The sequence below is a fragment of the Podarcis gaigeae genome (assembly GCF_964106915.1).
Source record: "Podarcis gaigeae genome assembly, chromosome: 14".
Classification (NCBI taxonomy): domain Eukaryota; kingdom Metazoa; phylum Chordata; class Lepidosauria; order Squamata; family Lacertidae; genus Podarcis; species Podarcis gaigeae.
In genome coordinates this window covers 49,209,741-49,236,138 of record NC_139690.1, presented here as the reverse complement: position 1 = coordinate 49,236,138, position 26,398 = coordinate 49,209,741, and the positions used below count along the sequence as shown (strand labels likewise).

At 45.8% G+C, this 26,398-nt stretch overlaps 1 protein-coding gene across 4 annotated transcripts in view; it reads left to right on the top strand.

Annotated features, from left to right (window-relative positions):
• The window catches only part of MICALL2 (MICAL like 2), a 462,536-nt gene that overhangs the window by 19,488 nt on the left and 416,650 nt on the right, over positions 1-26,398 (top strand). For 3 of the 4 annotated variants that reach the window (XM_083711474.1, XM_083711476.1, XM_083711475.1), the window contains exons 3-15: positions 4,570-4,711; positions 5,570-5,748; positions 6,342-6,463; positions 9,292-9,972; positions 12,958-13,229; positions 15,341-15,419; positions 16,323-16,462; positions 18,231-18,383; positions 19,967-20,031; positions 21,377-21,500; positions 22,745-22,835; positions 23,997-24,070; positions 25,801-25,915. In XM_083711474.1, the coding sequence (XP_083567600.1) occupies positions 4,570-4,711; positions 5,570-5,748; positions 6,342-6,463; positions 9,292-9,972; positions 12,958-13,229; positions 15,341-15,419; positions 16,323-16,462; positions 18,231-18,383; positions 19,967-20,031; positions 21,377-21,500; positions 22,745-22,835; positions 23,997-24,070; positions 25,801-25,915 (2,237 nt within the window). The remainder of the gene's footprint in view (positions 1-4,569; positions 4,712-5,569; positions 5,749-6,341; positions 6,464-9,291; positions 9,973-12,957; positions 13,230-15,340; positions 15,420-16,322; positions 16,463-18,230; positions 18,384-19,966; positions 20,032-21,376; positions 21,501-22,744; positions 22,836-23,996; positions 24,071-25,800; positions 25,916-26,398) is intronic. The other variant, XM_083711477.1, reaches the window with a different exon arrangement.

The window sequence follows — 26,398 nt, the reverse complement described above, 5'->3', positions numbered from 1 at the left end:
GCTTCTGGCGAACCAGAGCAGTGCACGGAAACGCCATTTACCTTCCTACTGGAGTGGTACCTATTTATCTACTTGCACTTTGAGGTGCTTTCGAACTGCTAGGTTGGCAGGAGCAGGGACCGAGCAACGGAAGTTCACCCCGTCGCAGGGATTTGAACCGCCAACCTTCTGATTGGCAAGTCCTAGGCTCTGTGGTTTAATCCACAGCCCCACCCGCGTCCCTTATGCCATGTACTTTGATTTTTTTGTAGTTTTTTTTAGCTTTTTCCATTATTATTATTAAGGGTTTTTCTTTTGTAATTTTGGTTGTTTATATTTATCTGTATTTGTTTAAAGCAAAAGAAAAGTATAAAAAAGAAAGAAAAAGAAAAGACAGATATTGTTCTCTGGGAAAACGAGGGGAGGGGGAGTCTAGAAGAGGCCAAGCTTTAATACAAATCAGGAGGGCGGAGGAAACTCAACCAGGAAGCTGATTTTAAGATCTCTCTGCTCAGCTGTGTAAAACTGTAATGGCTTCAAGATGGTGGAGCTTCATGGAAAGTCACCAGTTGAGACCCAGGAGGACCACCTTCCACCAGCATTGGTAACAGTGGGCAGATGGAAACAATGGTCTTTGACTTAGTGATGTTGTTTTTGCTGTTGTCATTTATTTAAAGCCTTTTAAAAACCTTGCTCTTTTGTCCCAGAGTTGCCTTTTCTAACAACAGTAGGCAGGCAGACCCTGCTCCTCAGGCTTGCAAACTTACCGTCCTTTTCCGTGTAAAAGATTAGGTTTATTTTACTTTAAAATCATGCTAAAAAGTGGAGGCCGTCTTATACATGGATAGTGCATAGGGTGGATGTTTGATTGGCTGTTAGCAGCTATTGTGCATGTGATTGGTTGCTGCATCAACGGGTGGTGTTGATTGGCCGATGCAGCAAGGGGACAGACGGGAGGCGGATTTTGCGACACGTGTGGGTGAGCGATTTTCTGCATCCCCCCTTAAAAAAAGCTCTACAACCCCCCCCCCCCGGAAAGCTCAATGACTCTGGGCAATCGTCCCCCCAAAAAACCCCACAACTTTTTGCCATCCCTCCCCATTTTCTGAAAATCCAGTCCCCCAAAATAAGGGGCGTCTTATACATGGAGGCGTCTTATAGACAGAAAAGTACGGTAAATGGTAGGGCACACAAGGAAAAAAGAGAGAGGAGGAAGGGAGAGGAAAACCTTTTTCCAGCAAGCTCCAGAATCAGCTCTTAAAATGAATTTATTTCCTTGATTTTAAAAGAATTGTAGGGCCAGGCACCCTCGCCAAAGAGGGGATTCCACACAGATACACAGATGTAGGGGTGCAAATATCCGGAGTGTGGGGGTCAGGTGGGATTGCTATGAGGAATTCTGAAATATGGAGCAAGTCATTTGTGTCAGCGATGAAAGCATTGCGTTGACTGGGTTTGATTCATTGACAATAGTTTCTGATCGAATCCCATAAGCCTCTTCGCCTCTGCCTTTTGCTTTCTCTACACCTGACAGGCACATATAAGCATTCCAAATACACAGACCAGTTGCTGGTTGCTTCATCAGGCATCCTGGGTCATAAAGATGATAGTTGGCTTTGATGTAGCTATTGTTAGTTTTGTTAATCTGAGGGCTGGGAAGAGAGCTCACAAGGAGATGGTAAATCCTGCCTCTCCTGTTTATGATCTCCAGGGTTTCCTAAAAGCATTCCTCCTGGCTTCCTCTTTTATTTTCTCTGGACTACTGTGCGTGCTCAAATTAGGTAATGCAAATAAATACAATATCTTAATCTCACACATTTTTACAGCAAAATTAATGTAAAAAACCATAAACAACTGTACATACCATATTACAGGATAGTGGATCTTATAGCATAGTAGTGGTTGCAGTAAGCAGCGACTGTTACAAAACAGGATTAGATGGACAAGCACAATATTGGTTTGAGTAACAGCTGTTGGCAATCTACAGATACAAAATTTCTTTCCTAAAGTGACCCATATGGCACAACAGAAATAAAGCAATCCATGATCTGGTACGGTATCTGGTAGGCTCTGGTATCTCCATCGAATGAGGTCTCAGGCAGCGGCGTAGCATGGGTTGTCAGCACCCGGGGCAAGGCAAGTAATTTGCGCCCCTAACCCCTAACCTGCCGCCGCTGCCAGCTTCTTCTTGCTGCTGCCTGGGCTGGGGTATTTACGGTAAGGTAGCCACGGCGGCGCAGGTGGGACGCAGGTGGCGCTGTGGGTTAAAGCCTCAGCGCCTAGGACTTGCCGATCGAAAGGTCGGCGGTTCGAATCCCTGCGGCGGGGTGCGCTCCCGCTGCTCGGTCCCAGCGCCTGCCAACCTAGCAGTTCGAAAGCACCCCCAGGTGCAAGTAGATAAATAGGGACCGCTTACCAGCAGGAAGGTAAACGGCGTTTCCGTGTGCGGCTCTGGCTCGCCAGAGCAGTGATGTCACGCTGGCCACGTGACCCGGAAGTGTCTCCGGACAGCGCTGGCCCCTGGCCTCTTGAGTGAGATGGGCGCACAACCCCAGAGTCTGTCAAGACTGGCACGTACGGGCAGGGGTACCTTTACCTTTACCTTTAGCCACGGCGGCAGCGGGTCCGTGTCAGGTGATCTGAGGCGAGTTGCCACTGGCACTGCCACCCAAACAACGCCACTTGCCCAGAGGAGGAGGAGGAGGGCAGAGAGGTGAGGAAAATGCAAAATGGCCCAGCAGCTGCAGCAGCAGCGGCGGTGGCGAGGCTGTGAGGAGGGGCTGCCTGGCGTGCCCTCCGCAGCGAGCGCTGAGAGCCTTCAGCCCGGACGTGTGCACAGCTCGTCGGTTCCGCGAGACATGGGGCTCTGCTACAGCCTGCGTCCGAGGCTCTTCGGCGACTCCGGAGGCGGCGAGCGCGCCCCCCCCAGATGTTGCGCCCGGTGCGGCCGGCCCCCCCTGCACCCCCACGCTACACCACTGGTCTCAGGCAGAGACCCCTTGCCAGAGGCCCTGGAGTGTTTCTGGCCCTCCTGGAGTGTTTCTGGCCCCCCTGAATTGAGTCTTGCTTTCGACCAGGATTTCTGAAACTTGGATCTCCAGCTGTTTTTGGACTACAACTCCCATCAGCAGGATCAGTGGTCAGGGCTGATGGGAACTGTAGTCCAAAAACAGCTGGAGACCCAAGTTTTGGAGCTCTGCTTTAGATTTTGAAGCAAACCATAGTTCAGCTTTGTAAACCGTGGCTTGGCCTGGCCTCTCATTGGTTTGGGATTTCAAAACAAAGCAACAATATTTACAAAACCAACAATATTTACAAAACCAGGGCTCAACTATAAAAATCTGGTTGTGTTAGGAATAATCTTGTGCGTAATATAAAAAAATATAAAGTGAGACATTAAGGAAATCCAAAGGGAAAATATGAAGAACAGAGGGTTTGACAAACGGATTATGAAAAACGCGTGAGGCAAACGGTGGAAGTCTTTTAAAAAACAACACCACTTTTTAAGGTAAATAAGGACAAGATGAACTTATACAAATGAATATAAATATAGATGGGAAACGGTTATGTATAGTGAATACTTATCTACCTTTAAAAATTTTCACCTATGATCCTTTTCTTTTACTTTATTTTTTCTTTGTTCTTTTTTTCTTTTTTCTGATATCTTATCTTTCATTTCACTCCTTTATTGTAAATAGCATTTTATAGAGATATAAATAACTGTAAATATGAAAAGAGGCAAAGTATTCTCTATTTTTTTCCCTTGGTTATATGTATTTTCTTTTCCTTTGTATTTTCTTTTCTTGTAGATATGTACCGTATTTTTCGTCCCATAGGACACTCCGTCCCATAGGACGCATCTAGTTTTTTTGGGGGGAAATAAAGGGAATTTCCCCCCCTTTATTTCCCTCCCAAAAGCAGGTCGGGGAAACCGAACCAGGTCGAGGAACAGCGGGATGGCGGCGCTGTGCCTCACTGCTGTCCCCCGAGCTTGTGGGAGGGGCCGATGTCTGCCCGGCGCGAGGGGTGCTCTGCTTCGGGGCGCCCCGCCCGCCGGGCGGCAGACTGCTATCCGCAGTGTGGGGAGCCCTGCAGGAGTTCCCCGCAGGGCTCCCCACGCTGCGGATAGCAGCCTGCTGCCCAGCGCGCGGGGCACCCTGAAGCAGAGCGCCCTGCGCGCTGGACAGAGATCCGAAGCATGGGGAGCCCTGTGGATGTGTTGCCGAAGCGCCAGGCGCTCTGCTTTCAGCGCGCCCGGTGCTCCGGGAAGCAGACTACTATCCGCAGCCTAGACAGCCCTGCGGGAACTCTCGCAGGGCTGCCTAGGCTGCGGATGTCTTCCTGAAGCCTGGAGAGCCAGAGGGGTCGGTGCGCACCGACCCCTCTCGCTCTCCAGGCTTCAGCGAAAGCCTGCATTCGCCCCATAGGACGCACCCAGATTTCCCCTTCATTTTTGGAGGGGGAAAAGTGCATCTTATAGGGCGAAAAATACGGTATGTTTTCTAATTTGTACTTAATAAAAATTATTGATTTTTTTTTTAAAAAAATCAACCATCAGGTCTCCTTTTCTCCTCTGTTTGCGACTGATAGGCTTTCAAAGTGGCCGAAATGGAACTGGGCATCCCGGCCTTGTTGGACGCTGAGGACATGGTCGCTCTCAAAGTGCCCGACAGACTGAGCATCCTCACCTATGTCTCCCAATATTATAACTATTTCCATGGACGGTCGCCAAGTAAGTAATTTTCCCTAACCCCTTCCTTTTCTCCTGCAGAGCTTTTCTCTGAAAATAGATCCGCAGCTGGCATGAACACTTAAAAAAAAAAAAGGGTTCTAGCAACTAGATGGAAGCGACAGCTGTCAGTCACTGTGTTAGTCATTGTTGGGTGTTAGGAGACCCCTGTTTCCCCTCGCAGAACCAGTTTCCATTGACCCCTCTTCCCAGTGAACTCTGGGAACTGTAGTTCCGTGAGGGGAAACGGGCTCTCCCAACAACGCTCAGCACCCTCAACAAACTACAGCTCCCAGGGTTCCTTGGGGGAAGCCATGGTGGTTTAAAGTGGTACCCATTGTGCTTTAAAAGTATTGGTGGAATGTCTTATTCATTGCGTCTGAGCTACTTATTCCCCTGACAGACCAGTGAGATCCATTAAGCAAGTCTTCCCCAAACTGGCGTTGATGGGAGTTGCTCTCCAAAACATTTGGAGGTCTACCAGATTGTGTTACACTGAAAGACTGCAGTCACCCGCTTATTCGATCCAATTTGTGTTCTGCTGACGTTTTCTCAGTTTAGGGCATTGATTAATAATAATAATAATAATAATAATAATAATAATAATAATAAATTATTTTATTTATACCCCTCTTTCCCTGGCAAGAGCCAGGCTCAGGGCGGCTAACGACAGTAAAATCACAGTAAAAACATAATAAGGGGGGGGGGGACCAATTTAAAATACAGGTTAAAATGCAATTTAAAATGCAGCCTCATCAAAACCATAAGGGGAGGGAAACATACGGGTCAGACTAACCACCTTAGGTCAGTCCTGCTTCCTGCTTCCTTCTTGAGACTTTTTTTGCCTTCCTTTCCCAACAGTTGGAGGAATGTCTGGCATAAAACGCTCTTCTTCCGCACCCAGCGAGGAGCCGATGGGGAAGAAGGTTGTTTCTGAACCGGCGGCCCCCAGCAAGCCCCCGCGAGTCCTGGCGCCATCCGAACCCAGGACCGTTCCAGCCTCTCGCAATCTGGCAAAGGAGAATTCACCGGTGGCAGCGGTACGGATCCGCCATCTTTTGCCCTAGAAGCCAAACGGAGGGGCAGGGAGTCTGTCGACAACAATTGGATGTGATGTGGGCGGCGCTGTGGGTTAAACCACAGAGCCTAGGACTTGCCGATCAGAAGGTTGGCGGTTCGAATCCCCGCAATGACGGGGTGAGCTCCCGTTGCTCGGTCCCTGCTCCTGCCAACCTAGCAGTTCGAAAGCACGTCGAGTGCAAGTAGATAAATAGGTACCACTCCGGCGGGAAGGTAAACGGCATTTCCGTGCGCTGCTCTGGTTCGCCAGAAGCGGCTTAGTCATGCTGGCCACATGACCCGGAAGCTGTACGCCGGTTCCCTCGGCCAATAAAGATGAGCACCGCAACCCCAGAGTCAGCCACAACTGGACCTAATGGTCAGGGGTCCCTTTACCTTTACCTAGCCAAGAATGGAGCTTTCACGTCTAGGGGCAGTGTATCTCTGGAAACCAGCGGCTTGTCCACTTCCTGGAGGCACCTGATTGGCTGCAGTGCGAAACGGGAGGCGGGATTAAATGGACCCTTTGAGTCAGGTCTCAGGTTCACTTCTCTATTGCCTTTTTCTCCCCCAGAGACGTGTCTTAGCAGAGAGAAGCAACATGCGAAGCAGCAACTGCGCCACCTGCGGAAACCACGTCCACCTGGTACAGCGCCTCCTGGTGGAAGGGAAGCTTTATCACAGGAACTGCTTCAGGTATTGTTCAGGTGTGGCATTCGCACCTTGTTTCCACCTTTTTTCTGTTTGGGTTGTTGTTGTTGCTGCTGCTGCTGTGTGGTTCCCCCCTCCCCACAATAATATTTGGTATTTTTCACACAAAAACATAACAAAAGAGAGAGTAAACAATAATAAAAGGGAAAAAAGGAAAGAAAAAAAGAAAAGAGAATATGAAACATAAAATACATCAAATCACCACGTAAACTAAAACTTTATTAATTAATTAAAATCCATCTTCATAAACATATTACTTGACTTCCTCTAATCTCTTCCATCTGAATTTCTTAGTAATTATATATAGCAGTTTACAATATCATTCTTTCATAAAACCATATCACATTCATAATCATATTTCCAAACTTTTCTTATCGCACACTTTCTTATTTATTTATTTAATCCTAATTTAGTCCTAGGCCTAATTAATTCTTTCATGTGGTTACATATCTTTAATATTACAATATTTATTCAAATAGTCTTTAAATTTCTTTCAGTCTTCTGGGTGTTCCTCTTCTTTCTGGTCGCGTGCTGCTGCTATGTTTGGATTGTTTTTTTTAAACAAAATTTTATTAGTTTTCCAATTTTGTAAAAAATATTCTCGATCAAATATAATTAACAAAAGAAAAAACAGATACTAGATTTCCTTTCACCCTTAGACCTCCCCCCGCCATTCCATGGCTTCCCCATATAACATTTCCTGATGCATATTTTATGCCTTCCATTTATTCCATTTAATAATTTATATCTTAAGTCTCTGTTAACTCACAAGTGTTATTTAAGTCCTGTTAAAGAGCTTAAATGTTTACAGTGGTCTTCCAAATACAATATAAATTTCTTCCAGTCTTTATTATAATCTTGGTCTTTCTGAACTCTGATTTTTCCAGTCATTTTCGCCATCTCAACATAGTCCATCAGTTTAACTTGCCATTAGAAGACATCTGAAGGCAGCCCTGTTTAGGGAAGCTTTTAATGTTTAATGCATTACTGTATTTTAATATTTTGTTGAATGCCGCCCAGAGTGTCTTTGGAAGCCCAGCCAGATGGGCGGGGTATAAACAAATTATTATTATTATTATTATTATTATTATTATTATTATTATTATTATTATTATTCCCCTCTGGTTGGGACCTTTTTGTCTTTCCATCCTTTCCATTCTGGCAGCTGTCGTTGCAGGTGTAAACCATCTTTTCAGCTCCTTCTGTATTTCTGCACTTATAATAAGAAAGCTTCTGGTTTTTTAACAAACATTTTTTTCATTTCATTATACATTGTTTCCCGGAATGTGTTCGGATTTTCGCTGTTGTTAGCATTAGAATTAGCATTGGCATTTATATCCCGCTTTTTCTCCAAGCTACTTAAGGGGGTGTACAAGATAGACTCCCATCTCCTTTTATCCCCACAACAACCCGGTGAGAGAGGTTAGACTGAGGGGCAGCGACTGGCTTCCAGGGTCACCCTGAGATCTTCATTCACGGCCAAGTGGGGATTTGAAAGCTGTGGCACTGGACACAGAAGAAATCTTGTATTGGTTAAAATAGTAGACCATTGGGACTCAGAAGGGACTAGAGACTTGCCTCGTTCATTTTGAGAAACAAACGTGGAATCTTGTTATCATTTTCCACTTCATAAAACGCATAATCTTAAGGGCTGCTACTTTCTGCGTAAAGCGCTCACCCTCTGTCTGCCATTTTTCTTTCTTTCTTTCTTTCTTTCTTTCTTTCTTTCTTTCTTTCTTCCTTTCTTTCTTTCTTTTTTAAGAAGAATACTTTGTTTAGAATTCAACAATAACAAAGGAAAAACCCACAATAGTTGCTACATCAGTTCATTACAATGAACCAATTTTAACAACATATAAATCGTAATAGAAAAATTGCACAACATTACTTTTAACTTGCTGAAGTTTTCATATTACACTTTTATCTCTTTATCTCTTTCTTAACATATCAAAAAGAGAAAGAGCAAGAAAAGAGACACAAAAAAGAAAAGAGAAGGGGAAGAAGAAGGGGAAGGGGAGTGAGGGTAATGGGGAAAAGAAAAAAGGAAAAACAAAACAAAACAAACACATTTCGCTTCCGATTAGACTCATTGTATTATTATTTCTACAATTTTTTTCACACATAGTTCCAAATTATTGTATTTCTTTCTTTGTTCTCGTCAGATATCAAAAAACATATTTGCTGTTTTTTTATTAGGAATTTCAACATAACAGTATATCAAAAATACATCATCCTAATTTTCCCCCATTTTCCCCTCCCCCCAAAAAGAAAAAAAACCCTCCCACCCCCCACAGACTTCCTTCAGCTCCTCTCTCTGGTTTCTCAGCACATATTCTTCTCTGCATATTATAAAAATGTAAAGATCCTTAATTAATCTATCAATATGTTACCAGTAAAAAAAAATTGTGTATGTTTATTCAAAACCTGCCAAGGAGTCCAGTTCATTTTGTTGTTTCTTTAAGTACAGTGGTACCTCGGGTTAAGTACTTAATTTGTTCTGGAGGTCCGTTCTTAACCTGAAACTGTTCTTAACCTGAAGCACCACTTTAGCTAATGGGGGCCTCCTACTGCCGCTGCGCTGTCGGAGCACGATTTCTGTTCTCATCCTGAAACAAAGTTCTTAACCCGAGGTACTATTTCTGGGTTAGCGGAGTCTGTAACCTGAAGTGTATGTAACCTGAAGCGTCTGTAACCCGAGGTAACACTGTACTTTGTAAAAGGTTCCCATTCTACTTTATTTGTTGTTTTACAAGGATCATTCTATTTCTGCCAGGAGATATTTGTTATTGTATTGCTGCCATTTTTCTCCCTAGGTGCAAAGAGTGCTCTAGCACCCTGCAATCTGGAAACTACAAAGCTGGGAGCCATGCTGGCACTTTTGTCTGTAACCGGCACGAACAACCAACGCCCCTCCGGGATTCCTTGTCCTCCGGCATGAGGGGTTTCCCCAGCGAGGATAAACCTCCCGCTCCTGCCTCCGCCGCACAGAACTACTTGAAGGGAGTCGAATCCAAGACGCCGTCCGTGAAAATGAGCGGTGCCGTTAAATCGGCAGCTTCTGAGCCACCAAACCCTGGGAATTACAAAGGCAGCTCTGCGTCCGCAAGCTCAAGTTCGCACTGGTCAGACCTTACCGGGGGGAAACTGGATTCTCTAGCCGTTTCCAGCCCTTCTCCGTCCCCACCGCGCTGGACACCATCGTCCGCCAAAACACAGCAGGCTCGGGAGAAATTTTTCCAGGCCGGATCCGGGAGCTCGGGACTTCCTCCAAGCAAAACGGAGCCGGTTAAAAACCAAGGCTCTCTTCTGAACCCTCCTTGGGTCTCCGGGAGAGCATCCTTTTCCGGGACCCACACGTCAGGGAGTGGTCTGGATGTCAGCGAGAAGGACAGAGCACGGAATGTCCTGATGCAGGCTTTGCCGGGGCTCCAGCCTTCCTCCAACAGGACTAGTGGCTTTGGCGGCGATTCGCCCAGCTCGACAGCATCTAACATGTAAGTGCTTTTTTAAAAAATACATTTTTATTGATTTTTTAACATATTAATTCCAACATTCATACAACATAACTTCTCATCTTATACAATATTTTTAGACTTCTGTCCACACCTCTGATGATATTCTGTTCTTCTATCCCTTATTATGTGTTTCTTAATTTCCTATTACCTTTAATTATCCTTAACTAATAATTCTCCTCATTGTCTTTGCTGCAATATTTCAAAGAATTCACCTTACAAAACTTCTTGCAAACCTACTAGCATAATCTGTTCACCACAGTTGCTTTTCAAATAGTCCGTAAGTTTACTCCAGTCTTCCAAGAATCTCTGGTCCTGCAGGTTTCGAACCCTTCCTGTTAATTTATCTAATTCTGCATAGTCCCATCAATTTCATCCTCCATTCTTCTTTCGTCGGTAGTTCTTCTTGCTTCCATCTTTGTGCCAATAATATTCTTGCTGCCGTCATTGCATATAAAAACAACTTACAATCCTTTCTATTTATATCATCTCATTTATATCATTTATATCATGCCAAGTAAAAATGCTTCTGGTTTTTTAATAAATATATATTTCAACATCTTTTTCATCTCATTATATATCATTTCCCAGAAGTTTTTCACTTTTTTACATTCCCACCACATGTGATAAAATGTTCCCTCTTTTTCTTTACATTTCTGACATTTATTACTTACTTTATACATTTTAGCTAGTTTCACAGGAGTAATATACCACCTATATATAATTTCATCAATTTTTCTTTTAAGGCATTGCATGCAGTAAATTTTAATCCTTCTTTTGACAATTTTCCCCAATCTTTAGCACGTACCGTATTTTTTGCCCCATAAGATGCACCTGACCATAAGATGTACCTAGTCTTTAGAGGAGGAAAACAAGAAAAAATTCTGAACGAAACAGTGGATACAGTGGTACCTCAGGTTACATACGCTTCAGGTTACAGACTCTGCTAACCCAGAAATAGTACCTCAGGTACTATTGCTTCAGGATGAGAATAGAAATCGTGCTCTGGCAGCATGGCAGCAGCAGGAGGCTCCATTAGCTAAAGTGGTGCTTCAGGTTAAGAACAGTTTCAGGTTAAGAACTGACCTCCGGAACGAATTAAGTACGTAACCAGAGGTACCACTGTATATGATTTTTGTGGTTCATGCTGTGGCCACAGACATGATATGTGATTTGACAGTGAGTTTGGGGTAGCCCAATGCAAAATCCTGAGAATCCATGTGGATCCGTGCTTTGTAACCATGTTTCTGTGCCATTGCGGCTGCACAAAACAGTGGATGTGTTATTTTTTGGTGCAGGCTATAGCCATAAACATGCTATGTGATCTGATGGTGAATTTGGGGTGACCCAATGCAAAAATCCTGAGGATCCATTGGCTTTTACCTCCCCCTTCCCAGGCAGCCTCCTTTATCTCTAGAGTTCCTTATCTCGCTCCCGATCGCTGCTCAGCAGCTTTGTTTCAACACCCCCTTCCCTCTTTCTAAAAAAAAAATGCAACTGTAAAAACGCTTGCCCCTATGATTTGGGATCCTATACACTAGCGAGGCAAATGCATGCATGTTTTACTGCGGATGTAGAAATTTTAATTTGAACAAATTTCTTCTCTACTTCCCTCATATTAAAAAAGAACTAAATAAATCACAGACTAGCTTTGGAAATTGGGGAGGGAAGTTTCAGCATTGCAATGTGCACAGTTGAAATTTTATGAATGCAAGTTTTTCTCTCTCTTTTTTTACCAATAATTTTTATTGATTTTCCATAATCTTTAACAAATGGTCACCAAATTAATACAAATTCAATTCAAATTTAAAAGCTGAACACCCCCCCCCCGATTTTCCTCCCTCCTTCGCTGCTCCCAACAAAACAACTTTTCCAACTATCATTTCAAAATACATCTATCCCCTTCTCCCTATGCATCACCTCCTTGCACATCACCAATTTCTACTATGGCTTTTATACATTGTTATAACATGTCCTCAGAATAGAGTGGAGTAAATCCTGAGAAAAACAGATCTTGCTTCCTCCCAGACAAGTTCTTACCCAACGGGACTTAGTGGGCAGCTAGACTGGTGACTGAGCGGCTGCTGAGACCATATGACACCGGTCCTGAAAGACCTACATTGGCTCCCAGTACGTTTCCGAGCACAATTCAAAGTGTTGGTGCTGACCTTGAAAGCCCTAATCGGCCTCGGTCCAGTATACCTGAAGGAGCGTCTCCACCCCCATCGTTCAGCCCGGACACTGAGGTCCAGCTCCAAGGACCTTCTGGCAGTTCCCTCACTGCAAGAAATGAGGTTACAGGGAACCAGGCAGAGGGCCTTCTCGATGGTGACTCCCGCCCTGTGGAACGCCCTCCCATCAGATGTCAAGGAAATAAACAGCTATCTAACGTTTAGACGACATCTGAAGGCAGCCCTGTTTAGGGAAGTTTTTAATGACTGATGTTTTAATGTATTTTTAATCATTTGTTGAAAGCTGCCCAGAGTGGCTGGGGAAACCCAGCTAGATGTAAAGGTAAAGGGACCCCTGACCATAAGGTCCAGTCGTGACCGACTCTGGGGTTGCGGCGCTCCTCTCGCTTTATTGGCCAAGGGAGCCGGCGTACAGCTTCCAGGTCATGTGGCCAGCATGACTAAGCCGCTTCTGGCGAACCAGAGCAGCACACAGAAACGCCGTTTACCTTCCTGCCGGAGTGGTACCTATTTATCTATTTGCACTTGGACGTGCTTTCAAACTGCTAGGTTGGCAGGAGCAGGGACCGAGCAACGGGAGCTCACCCTGTCGTGGGGATTCGAACCGCCGACCTTCTGATCGGCAAGTCCTAGGCTCTGTGGTTTAACCCACAGCGCCTGAGAGGGGTATAAATAATACATTATTATTGTTAGCCCTGGGAGGGGTTGGTGGTCAGCTGGATGTTGTCCGTTGTCCATCCCACTGGCCAAAGGGCTAATCTCCTCTTGCCCATAGCAGCAAGCCATCTCCGGCCACCTCTGGCACACAGCATATCGAGACGAAAAGCATCTCGGACTGGAAGCCTTCCAGGCCTGTCAGCGTGCCAGCTGCCATGGAAGATCCACGGAAAGGACCCCGGGCGCTTTCACCCGCCCTTGAACGTTTGCCCAAGGATCTGGGTGGCAAAGCTGGCGTTGGGGTGGCCCCCCAGAGCAGGCTCAAGGATCAGCCCCCCAGCAAACCTGCAGCTGACTCTGGGCATAAACTGGACGTTAAGGTCTCCAAAGGTAAAAAGTGGCCCTTGCTTTATTTACTCATTGCATCACATTTTTGTCCATTTATTTATTCATTTCATGAAATCCATACATCGCTTGATTGTAAGCCAACTAACCAACCTCAAAGCAGTTCAGGAAAAAAGATAAAAAAACGAAGCTGAGAAACATTTACAACAGTACTTTAAAACGTAGAAAAAGTCAACAAACTAAAACAGATTGAAATTCTCACCGGCCTTTCTAAGCATCCTGGTAAGCTTGCTTAAATAAGAATGCTTTTTAGCAGGTGCTTAAAAGAATTCAGTGAAGGCACCTGGTTGAGGTCAATGGGCAGGGAGTTCCACATGTAGATGCTGTCACACTAAATGAGACTTTCTTACCAATGCAGAACAGGTTGAGTAATAGAATCACTGTGTGATGGCCTGGGATTCGGACTCAGAGGCTGAACCTGAGGGATAAACAATGTACAGCAGTCACACATTCAATCAGTAGCTGAACTGGGTTCCACACAGTCACAAAATTAATTAAATAACACAGACGCAAGTGCTGAACACACACTATATTCTGTTAGTTTTCTGGAAGTGGCAATTTATGTTTTGCCAAAGCTCAAATATAGCGTGGAACTGAACAGGTTTGTGTGAATGCTGCCCTTAACTTGCATACTCTATTCTTCCTAGTTACAGGTAGGCAGTCGTGTTGGTCTGCCGTAGTCGAAACAAAATAAAAGCACCTTAGAGACCTACTAAGTTTGTTATTGGGATGAGCTTTTCTGTGCACTTAGAAGTGTATCTGAAGAAGTGTGCATGCACACGAAAGCTCATACCAATAACAAACTTCGTTGGTCTCTAAGGTGCTACTGGACGGAATTTTTTAATTCTGTTCTGCCTGTGCTGATTCGCATGGAGGGTTCTGTGTAAAAGGCCTATTATAGCTTAGGGTTACCAGACGTCCCCGGTTCCCGGGGATAGTCCCCAGATTTGCAGATCTGTCCCCGGACATATTCCGTCCCTGGAATGTCCCCAGATATGCAAATCTGTCCCCGGGAAACATGGCAGTGTCGGCCTCAGCAGCCCAGAGCCAGCCTGGTAGCGCAGTTGGCTCTGGCTGGCTTCAGGAGCTGCCCACTGCCGTGGCGCCCGCCATTCTTCCTGTGCCATGGCAGCAAGCAGCTCCTGAAGGCAGCCAGAGCCATCTGCACTACCAGGCTGGCCCCTCCTGTGCAAGGGCTGCCCGTCCGTGACTCCCAAGCCTCCCCTGATCTGTCAAAACAAAGAGGGAAGGGGGAAGGAGATTGGGGAAGACTCGGGAGTCATGGGCGGGCGGCATGCCGTTGCCCAGTTTTTTTAAAAAAAACCTGTGCATTTATGTTTCACAGGGTGCGAAAGAAGGGCTTTGCACCTTTATACAATATGCACGTGTGCTTGGGCCCAGGGTCTTTTATAATAAATAATAAATTTTTATTTATACCCCGCCCTTCCCGGTTCAAAAACCGGGCTCAGGGCGGCTAACAACAAATTTAAAACACTTTAAAACACTTAATTATAAAAGCAGCATAAAAGGCAGCATAAAAACATGAAAAACAATAAAATTCAATAAAAACAATCAAAAATCAATTAGATAACCCCCAGGGCTAGCTGACTGAATTGGTCCTACTTGGGCCAGTGAGGAGGTCAGGGGAGAATTAGCTGTGGGGTCTCAGAGCGGGTAATCTTCATAAAAAGGGGAGGGAGAGGGAAGGAAGGGGAATAAAAGATCAGGCTAAGTTCAAATTGAAAACCAGGCAAAATAGCTCTGTCTTACAGGCCCGACGGAAGGAGGTTAAATCCTGAAGGGCCCTGGTCTCATGGGACAGAGCATTCCACCAGGTTGGAGCCATCACTGAAAAGGCCCTGGCCCTGGTGGAGGATAGTCTGACTTCCTTGTGCCCGGGACCTCTAAACTATGGTTATTCATGGACCTCAAAGTCCTCTGTGGGGCATACCAGGAGAGACGGTCCCGTAGATACGAGGGCCTCACCATCCCCACTACTGACTCCCTGTGGCTACTCAGATTCATTGAAAAAAATCTGGTAACCATATTATAGCTGCCTTCTTATAGTCTCATTCGTGGATGAATTCTTTCTCCAGTGGGAGCTGCAAGCATTGCGGAAGAGAAATCAGAAATGCCAGCGGATTGGAGATCTCTGCTGAAGCCGGTGGCAAACAGGTGAGTAGGGCAGGAGAAGAGGGGATTTCGGTTGGGTGGAGAACATAAGGTTGTGTTTGTGGACACACACAACGGCGGACACACACAACAAAAGTGTGCCATAGGCAATAAATGGCAAAACAATTGGTCGAGCAACCCGGATGGAATATCGCAGCGGTCAGGTTTGGAGCTTCAATGTCCCGCAGAATAAATTGTTGAAAATTGAGGCAATGTATGCACGACTTAGTCTGCGTAAATTGCATGGGTAAAATTCTGCTTTTATTGGCATGGAAAGTTGGTTGAATGAATGAATTTTATTATTACAGTCACAGACCAGTTCCGGCTCACTTACAATATCAGGAAAATCATGAAACACAACAGGAATACATTGAATTGCAATTGGGTATAACAGTGACAATACAGATACAGCGGCAGTTAAAAATATATATTAAATCTTCATCGCTAAAATATAACCTAAAATTGTCATTTAAAACCTTAAATCAGCTTGTTCCCTAAGTTTTATGGCAGTTGCACAGAATTTGGCCACCCTTAGCGTGATCTCTAGATCCTTGTCCAGGAGTTTTAGACATTGAAATTCGGAACCCTTTGGAGATTTTTGTATAACAGGAGTGATAAATACCAAGCGTATATCTCCTTAGAAATGGCAGCGTAACAAGACATGAGAGACAATTTCTACCTCCATCAAGCTGCAGGGGCAGACTGGTTCCGCGTATGGTTTACCCTCGAATCTGCCCTGCAATAAGGCAGATGGCAGCACATGGAAAGTTGGTTTGTATTAGAGCAGGGTTTGCATTATTTGTCTAGCGCAGGATATAAACAGCTCTGTTAAAAGCCCTTTTAGGGTTGTTGGGTTTAGAGAACCCTGGGCCCCCTCTCTCAATGCTTGCTTCCCTCCTTTTGCAGAGTCCCTGGCCACGGTGACCCCAGAACCGCTCACAAACCTGCGGATGTTCACAAGGCAGCTGTTGACATAACTCTGAGTCCGGGACAGAAAGACAAAAAGTCAGCTTATTCAACAACCTCCCCGTCGAATCAGGAAACTGGTATGATAGCATTGTAAAAGCAATAAGTGCAGCAGCAGGGCAGCTTGTATAGAATTCGGCATAGAAACTGTGATTTGAACCACCTCAGCAAGTATCCAGTCCTCATTGAGGCTATCAAAAAACCTAAAAATGGGGGGTTTGTCCCTGTAGAAAGCCCAGACCCCCCACAAAAAAATGTGTCCCTGGGCACTTTGTGCTAATGCAGATTTAAGAACATAAGGAGAATTTGCTGGATCAGTGGCCCATCTGGTCTGCCATCTTGTTTTCACAGTGGCCAACCCAGTGCCTACAGAAAACCCTCAAGCAGGATTCGAACACAAGAGCCCTTTCTCCTCCTGTGGTGTCCAGCAACTGGTATTCTCCTAGGCAGTAGCCACTGATAACAATCTCTTCCATGCATTTGCCTAATCCTCTTTCAAAGCCATCCCAGTTAGTGGCAGGGAGTTCCACAGTTTAACAGTGCACGGCATGAATAAGCATTTTCTTTCATCTGAAGCAATTTCATAGCTCGCCAGTCATCTGCTAGACAGAACGTTGCACTTAGAAATATTGGACCAGCCAACCAGCAGCATCTAAGGATGCTTAAATTGATCAGCTCCATATTTTAGACATTCAGCTTCATAAAAGATGGAAGAACTGGTTTGCTGCAGTAGCCTTGGGTGCTATCAGTTTGTGTGTAGTGGAGAATTTGTGTGGTCGGGGTCTCAGAGGTAACTCTTGGTAGAATTAAGCTGTGTTGTGCCTGTTTTTCTTCCTTCATGTCCCCCCCTCCGGGTTTGGGATAGTTATTTTTAAAGAAAAAACAACAACCCATGTTATGCTTGTCTATTTGTTTTAATTCTGTTGTGTTCTTAACTTTTGGAAGTCACCCTGAGAAAGCTTTTGAAGGGTGGTGTTTGAGTTCCTTAAAATATGTAAACCTTAGGTTGAATGGGCAAATGGGCAAGATTTTTTAGGAGGTGGGATTTCCACACGGGAAGCAGGCTTGAAAAACTCATTGAGCAAACGGTTTTTCAAGATGTCTTCAGAGGAGCCCGTTTCCTGCAGGTCTACCACTTCTGTGCATGAGCGTGCGGCAAAAACCCAGAAATATACAGTATTTTTCTGCTCCAAAAGACGCATTTTTTTCCTCCTAAAAAGTAAGGGGAAATGTCTGTGCGTCTTATGGAGCGAATGCGTGGTCCCTGGAGCCGAATTGCCCAGGGGTGAAAAGCAGATTTTGTGGCTTTTTTTTTAGAAAGAGGGAAGGGGGTGTTGAAACAAAGCTGCTGAGCAGCTGATCGGCAAGTGATCAGGAGGGAGATAAGGGACTCTAGAGATAAAGGAGGCTGCCTGGGAGGGGGGAGGTAAAAGCCCATGGATCCTCAGGATTTTTGCATTGGGTCACCCCAAATTCACCATCAGATCACATAGCATGTTCATGGCTACAGCCTGCACCAAAAAAATCACACACCCACTTTTTTGTGGTTACAAAGCATGGATCCACATGGAATCTCAGGATTTTTGCATTGGGCTACCCCAAACTCACCGTCAAATCACATGTCTGTGGCCACAGCATGAACCACAAAAATCACCCATCCACTGTTTCGTTCAGAATATTTTTTTTCTTGTTTTCCTCCTCTAAAAACTAGGTGCATCTTATGGTCAGGTGTGTCTTGTGGAGCGAAAAATACGGTACTTCCGGGTTTGCCGCTTACGTATCCCGAAGTTTATGTAACTGGAAGGATACGTAAGCGGAGGTACGACTGTATATATTTTTTCATTGCAGCTTCATCAGCTGATCAGCCACCAAAGAAAAAACTGCTGGTGCCTCCTGTGGACATTTCCAGTGGCTGGAGGTCCCCCAAGCAGCAGTGGGAGGATATTGCCACAACTAAGAAGGCCGAGGGGCTGAGCCCCTCCAGGAAGGCCGTTGCGCCCGGTAGGTTTCTGCCTCCTCGCTGGACTGGCTTGTGTGTCATGCTACGCCATGGTTTAGCCTTGCCATGGAGAACCTCTGACCTGTGGGCCAAATGTCGTCTCCAGAACTCCTTTATATGGCCCTTGGTGTCATGGAATTCTACTCAATATTGATCCAGAGTAGATTCCAATGTATAGTTAGCAGAGAAACAACTTTAACACGTTGCAGGATTCCCCAAAAATAGACTAGAGGCAATTTAGGGAAGTTTTTAACGTTTGAAGTTTCATTCTGTTTTTAGTGTTGTGTTGGGAGCTGCCCAGAGTGGCTGAGGAAACCCAGCCAGATGGGTGGGGTATAAACAATTTATTTATTTATTTATTTATTTATTTATTTATTTATTTCATCCATCCAGCAGAGCTTTACTGCTACTAAAGGCAAATGAACATAATAGTCACAAATCCAATACATTCAGGACTGGCACTGTCCATAAGAAATCCAGACATAACTTAAACTTACAATAACTTATAATAAGTCTAAACCTTAACACTAAAAACATAAGGAAAAACACTTAAGGAAAAAAGAGATAGAAAGAGAAAGTGAAACCCAGACTCCTTCTGGCCTTACTTGTATAGTCAGCATGACCTTGACAGAAAGACAGGACCAGTTTAAGCCAGCTGAACTCAGCTTCTCTGAAGGAATAACCCAAACATCAGGAACCTTCTGCTTGTTTCTTTCACACAGAGAGGCTTCCAGAACCCTCTTGAATTAAGTAGAATAGGAAAGATCTCTACACATCAGATCAATACTTTCTGTACTAAGAAATGCAAACTGACACTTGGGGCCAGTGGAGTCAATCCCAGCCTTACCAAGAGACTCCAAAGATTGGACCCTCTGCATGCTAACCGAGATACAGTGGTGCCTTGGTTCTCAAACATCTTGGTTCTCAAACGCTGAAAACCCAAAAGCCCCCGTTTTCAAACATTTTTCGGAAGCCGAACGTCTGATGTGGCTGTCGGCTATTGTTTCCAGGGCGCCTGCACCAATCGGAAGCTGCACCTTGGTTTTCAAACATTTCGGAAGTCAAACGGACTTCCGGAACAGATTAAATTTGGCACTTTTGTTTTTGCTATTTATTTTGCATTTTTGAGGCTTTTTCAGTTCATTTGTTTTTGTGACTGTGTGGAACCCAATTCAGCTACTGATTGATTGATTGTGCGACTGCAGAAATGGATAAAAGCCCCCTATCCAAACAACTACCATCATCAGTGCAGGGAAGAATTTTTTTTAATTCATGGTAATTTTTTAAAATTCATGGTAAATTGCTGTTTTAGGGGTTGTTTTTAAAAGTCTGGAACAGATTCATCCATTTTGCATTACTCTCTATGGGAAAACCGCATTGGTTTTGGAACGCTTTGGTTTTGGAACGGACTTGCAGAACGGATTAAGTTTGAGAAGCAAGGTACCACTGTACAGCCCTGCAGTTCTGCATTTCCTTACCTGGTAGCAAGTCCTATCGAACGTGGTGGGGCTTGCTTCTGAGTAGACATGAACTGGGTGGTATTGCCCATCTGTGTAAGAGGCCTTCCTTTTTCCTCTCTTCGCAGTGAGGCCGTCTCCTCCTAGAGCCCTCCAGAAGTCTCTGACCGGTCAAGCGCTGTCTCCCTCAAAGGTATGGCCAGGATTGAAGAAAGGCAGTTTTGTTCAGGGGTGGGGAGGCCTCTAACCCTCATCCAGGAGCAGTGGGACTCCGAATCCCATCTGCACCCGCCGGCATGGCCAGCGGTCATGGGTGATGGAGTCTACCAGCAGGTCTTCTGCCGGCATCCCATCTCTGATGTTAGAGGTGAAGAGGCTGAGATTTGCTCGAGGCCATTGGTGTTGGCCAATATTCCATTTCTCTCTCTATATATATAAAATTAGTTTTTTAACATATCATTTTCAACAACTATTAAGCATACTTTTATATCTTATACAACTTTTTTGACTTCCATCAATCACCTCTGAAAATTTTCCAATCTTTTCACTTAATTTACATTTCTTACTTTCACTATTACATTTAAATATCATAACTAATGTCTCTCTTCTTTCTCTTCTTTGCAATGTTTCATATATTTCTCCCTACAAAACTTCTTGTAGTCCTACTAGCTTGGCAGGGGGTTGGACTCGATGGCCCTTGTGGTCTCTTCCAACTCTATGATTCTATAATTTGTTGATTACAGTTGCTCTTCAAATAGTTTGTATATTTCTTCCAATCTTCTGTAAATCTCTGGTCCCGCAGGTTTCGAATACTTCCTGTCATTTTATCCAATTCTGCGCAGTCCATTAATTTTGTCGGCCATTCTACTTTCGTCGGTACTGTTTCTCAGCCCGACCTGCCTTGCAGGGTCGTTGTGCGGAACAGAAGGTGGCGGACTCTCCTTTACTGGAGGGTTTGAACACAAGACAGGCAGCCAACTGCTAGGGATTCTTGCAGAGGGGGTTGGTCTAGATTTCCCTTGGGGGTCCCTTAAAGATAAAGGTAAAGTGACCCCTGACCATTAGGTCCAGTTGTTACCGACTGCGGTTGCGGTGCTCATCTCACTTTATTGGCCGAGGGAGCCGGCGTACAGCTTCCAGGTCATGTGGCCAGCATGACTAAGCCGCTTCTGGCGAACCAGAGCAGCGCACGGAAACGCCGTTTACCTTCCCGCTGGAGTGGTACCTATTTATCTACTTGCACTTTGACGTGCTTTCAAACTGCTAGGTGGGCAGGAGCAGGGACCGAGCAACGGGACCTCACCCCGTCGCGGGGATTCGAACCGCCGACCTTCTGATCAGCAAGTCCTAGGCTCTGTGGTTTAACCCATAGCACCACCCGCGTCCCTTTGGGGGTCCCTTACAGCTCTGCAATTCTGTGAGGATAATGTGGAGGAAGAGAACCGGATGGTTGTGCTCCGAGGTCCCTCCTTAACGGTAAGGATTATATTGTCGTATGACGTGCAGGATAAAGTACGGCTATTTTTTTTCCATTTCAGTGCCGCCCAGACTATATCCCCGAGGAGGAAATCCAGAAGGAAGTCCGGCAGATTGAGAAGGATTTGGACAAGCTGGAGCTCAAAGGGGTGGAGATGGAGAAGCAGCTGAGGAAGTGCGAGGGAGGTGAGGCGGGTCCAGGTGTCTTCGGGGCGGAGAGGCGACTGCGGTCCCCCCCCCCCCCGCGGGACTAATTATTCTTAGTATGGGATACAGTGGTACCTTGGTTGTGAGTCGAGGACCCTCCACCCTCATAGCATTATAATAAGACACAAAGACACATTATTTTTGGTTAATGGGCAAAATAACTTTATTGGTTACAGCATGGGAGTAGTATTGGCTTAGGCATTGGATAAAACAGCAATACCTGACTCCACCCCGCTCAGCAGGGAGTCATTTCAGGGTTAACAGCCAGTGGGAGGAGTTTGTTGATGCAAATACAACTGGAAACTCCCCCATGACGTCACCGGGGGTCATGCCATGGCCCTAGCCACCAGCAGGGCATCGGACAGGATCCACAACTGCTGGATTCCTTTAAGGGAATACCCAAAAGAGGAGGGGTAGATGATGGCTCATAGCCAATCCTCCAACACAGCACACATATTCCAATGCCTAACCGCCAATACCAGAAAGTTGTGACGAATTGCTACGAGGTAGGTGGAAAAACCAAGAGGCTGGTGTCAATTTGCCAAATGGATAAAAAAAGACCTACCAGGCCCCTTGGGCAACCAAGGCAACCAACCAAAGTCCATAGCAAGGTCAATTTGCATAGGAAACTGACCTAAAGGGAGGGAGGGAGGGAGGGCGGGAGATCCGACGCGAGCAGGAACAGACTGGGGACACAGCGCTGCCGTGGCTGTTTAAATGCAGCTAACCCCGCCCACCAGCCAGCCCTATTGGCCGGCTGAAGGGCTTGGTCGCGTCAGCGGGGCCAATCAGGAGCAGGGAGCTGAATAAGCCTGTACAATGTTTATTGCTTTCATTTTATGGATCAATGGTTTCATTTGATAGTAAAATTCATGTTCCATGGCTGTTTTAGGGGCTGTTTTTAAGTCTGGAACGGATTAATCCGTTTTGCATTGCTGTCCATGGGAAAGCATGCCTTGGTTTTGGAACGCTTTAGTTTTGGAACGGACTTGCGGAACGGATTAAGTTTGAGAACCAAGGCACCACTGTATATGAAATGTTGAAGCTTTTCCTTTGGGACGCTGCCCATGGTTTGCTTGGCGGGGTCCGAGATGTCTCCCCCATTCAAGCCCCCAATTGGCTTAGTTCTAAGATTTCTATATTCCCGGAAGTCAGGGTTGATCAATCCTCTGGCAGCCTCCGAAGCGAAGAGCTCAGAGGTTTCTTTGGTCTTGTGTGTGCAGATGAGAGCGAGGATGCCCTGATGGTGGAATGGTTCAAGCTGATCCACGAAAAACAGCTGCTGTTGCGGCGGGAGTCTGAGCTGATGCACAAGTAAGTGAAACCGGAGAATTGCAGAATCGTGGAGGGGCACCCAGGGGGCCGTCAGGAGTTCAGCCTACACTCGAGTACGACCCTGGCAGAGACACATGCCCGACTGGCATGTTCTCTCCCTCCTGATCAATCGTTCGGGAGCTTCATAAGCTTTCTTCAGCCCGAACATCACAGCGACCGATGCCAACCGACACCGGCACACTTAGGGATCCGCAGAGTCTTTGCAGCTTGCTTAACAGACCTCAGCAACTCAGCATTTTGGCTAATCTACTTTATTTACGGGACGCAGGTGGCGCTGTGGGTTAAAGCCTCAGCGCCTAGGACTTGCCGATCGAAAGGTCGGCGGTTCGAATCCCTGCGGCGGGGTGCGCTCCCGCTGCTCGGTCCCAGTGCCTGCCAACCTAGCAGTTCGAAAGCACCTCCGGGTGCAAGTAGATAAATAGTAGTAGTAGATGAAAGACAACAATCCCATGACTGCAATCACGGAGCAGGAATTCTAACAGGGTCATCCCGTCCAGTCCCCTGCAATGCAGGATCAGATCGCAGCTAAGGTCTGGAAAAGTTTGCCCATTTCTCAGCGGGGGCGGGGTGGGGGGTGATGGGAAAGTGGCTGCAAAGATGGTATTTGGCCTGTCAGCTGATATCCTCCCCTCTGCTGGATTTTTGAAATCTGGCAGATTATTGATGTGTTTATAACCGTATTCACATACTGCTCTTTACTAAAAAAAAATGAAAACAAGAAGGACTAGAGTGGCTTAGAAGAATTGCACATTCAAAACCATACAATGGAAAGCACAAAAAGATGTTTAAAGAGCCATCGTGCTGTTAGTGGCTTAAGTGTTGGACTAGGACCAGAAAGAGACCAGGGTTCAAATCCTCCCATCAGTCATGGAGGGACTCACTTTGGGGGCCAGTCTCTGCCTCGCAGCCTAACCCACCTCACAGGGTTGCTGTGAGGATAAAATGAGGAGGGGGAGAATTTGAGGAACTTGAAGGGGAGGGGATGCTAGGTGACACAGATAGGGTGCAAGAGAGTCGAAATGGGAAGATGGAAAATAGTCATACCATGGGCAAAATTTCTTGATCGTGGCCAAGTTGTTTTGATGCTTGATATCATTTCTCGCTAACCTTCCTCCCCCTCCTTTCTTTGGAAACCGACAGGATGAACCAGCAGAAGCTGGAGGAAAAGCAGTGGGACATCGAGAGCGAGCTAAGGAGCCTCATGAGCAAATCTGGTGGGTCCTCCGCCTTTCTCTAGAGACTCTTTTTTAAGAAAGTGTTTTCCCCTTCCCTATGCTCTGATCCAGTACAGGTGACTCGCGTCTTGTGCTGCTTTCACTTTGTGCAGGTGAAAAATACATACATACACACATACATACATACATACATCTTCTTCTTTGGCGATCCCTCGTAGCCAAGTAAGATTGTCTTCCATGAACACAATCTTAACAATGAGTCTGTGACTGTGGAGGTCAATTCTGGATCCACACGTCCTTCCACAGTGGAGACATAGGTTTCCGGGCGGTAGTTGATCATGGTGAGGGTTTGCCAAATGTGCCTTCCTCTTAGCACATTTCTCCCTTGCGTTCTGAGTTCGAGTGTCTTCAAAGTCCACAACACCTTTGGTAAAGGCTATTCTCAAACTAGAGCACTCGCAGGCCAGTTTTTCCCAACTGTCAATATTTATTCTACATTTTTTAAGATTTGCCTTGAGACAGTCTTTAAACCTCTTTTGTTGACCGCCAACATTACGCTTTCCATTTTTAAGTTCAGAATAGAGTAGTTGCTTTGGAAGACGATCATCAGGCATCAGCACAACATGACGCAGTCCAACAAAGTTGATGTTGAAGAATCAGTGCTTCAACACTGGTGATCTTTGCTTCTTCCAGTACACTGGCATTAGTTCACCTGTCTTCCCAAGTGATATGTAAGATTTTTCAGACACACCATTGATGGAATCTTTTGAGGAGTTGGAGATGGCGTTTATAAGTGGTCCATGTTTCACAAGTATATAGTAAGGTTGGTAGTACAATAGCTTTGTAAGCAAGCGTTTTGGTTTCCCTGCGAATGTCTTGGTCCTCAAACATGAAAGCGGCACTCACAGAGCTCAGGCGAAACATACGTATATGGAGAGCAGGGGAACCAAAGCCTCATGGAAGCTACAAGTTGCCTGCACATTTTGCCAGGAACAGCAGCTCCACTGTCCGTCAGACATTGTGGGGGGCCAGATTATATTTTTTTGGGGAAATGAACAAATTCCTATGCCCCACAAATAACCCAGAGATGCATTTTAAATAAAAGGACACATTCCGCTCATGTAAAAACACGCTGATTCCCGGACTGTCTGCGGGCCGGATTGAGAAGGCGATTGGACCGGATCCGGCCCCTGGGCCTTAGGTTGCCTACCCATGTTATAATGTCTTGGGACCTTGGGGTCAAGGACAGGTGATAAATTTATTATAAAATTATTATTTATTACAACTAATTAACCTCCTTCTAAAGCACCACCTCAAGGCGATCTACACATAAGGTAAAAAGAAAATTAAAGTTCAAAACACAGCAGCAGCAAATGCATTTAAAACATGACTGGAACTCTAACAAGCGGACACTCATGATCTACTGGGTGAATAAGGGGCAAGACCGACTCGCTCAGTCCGTGGCTTCCTCTGTACTCCCATGTCTTCCTCCATTCCTTCCTGGCTTCATCTCATTCTGTTCCTTTCGCTAATCCTCCATTGGCGCATTCATCCTGTCAGTTTTCTTTTCCGTTCTCCTGCCGTCACTGTCGCCACTCGAATCCAGGACACGGGGACGGATGTTCGCTTGCCTTCCCTCTTGGCAAGCCCTGCCAGCCACCTCCCCGCCCCGCCCCCACTGCCACTGCCCCACTCACAGCTGTGTGGATATTTCGTGAGCCAATTAATGGCAATGGCCTGCCCCATTTTCTCTTCCCCCTGTTGCTCAGAGTTCTCGAAGACGCCCAGGGAGAAGGCCCGTGAGGAGGAGCTGCTGACGTTGTATGTGGCCACGGTCAACGACCGGAATAAAATCGTGGAGGACCTGGATGAAGACCGACTCAGGTGTGCAAAGGGCTTTCAGGCAGGGAGTGGGGGAGAAGGTCGTGGTTGTGCATTGCCTTGACTCTGTTGCCTATCCCTCACCATCCTGGAAAAAAAAGGACAAGTGAGGTACTGTAGAGTTATGTCCTGGACCCATTGTTGTTTAACTGTCAGACTTCAGGGAATCGGCTTTCTCCCTGTCCGCTGCCCACCCGGCAGCAGATAAGTAGAACAAAGGGAAAGGAGCCTTCTTACCAGTTAGAAACTTTAACGACCACAGTGAGAGAACAAATAACCCATCTCCTAGAATGGTGGTGCTCCCATTTAAGGATTACACCCCCTTAATCTACATCACTCCAACGTCTTGTAATCTGAGTTAGTCCCCTCTGCTTTCTGTTCAGCCATTGTCTCAGCCCTTCTTGACCTTGGGGAGAGCGGACGAATGCTTTCCAGAGACAGTGGATCTGTTAACCCTCTATCTCCCAAAGTCTCTTCTCCTGGCTG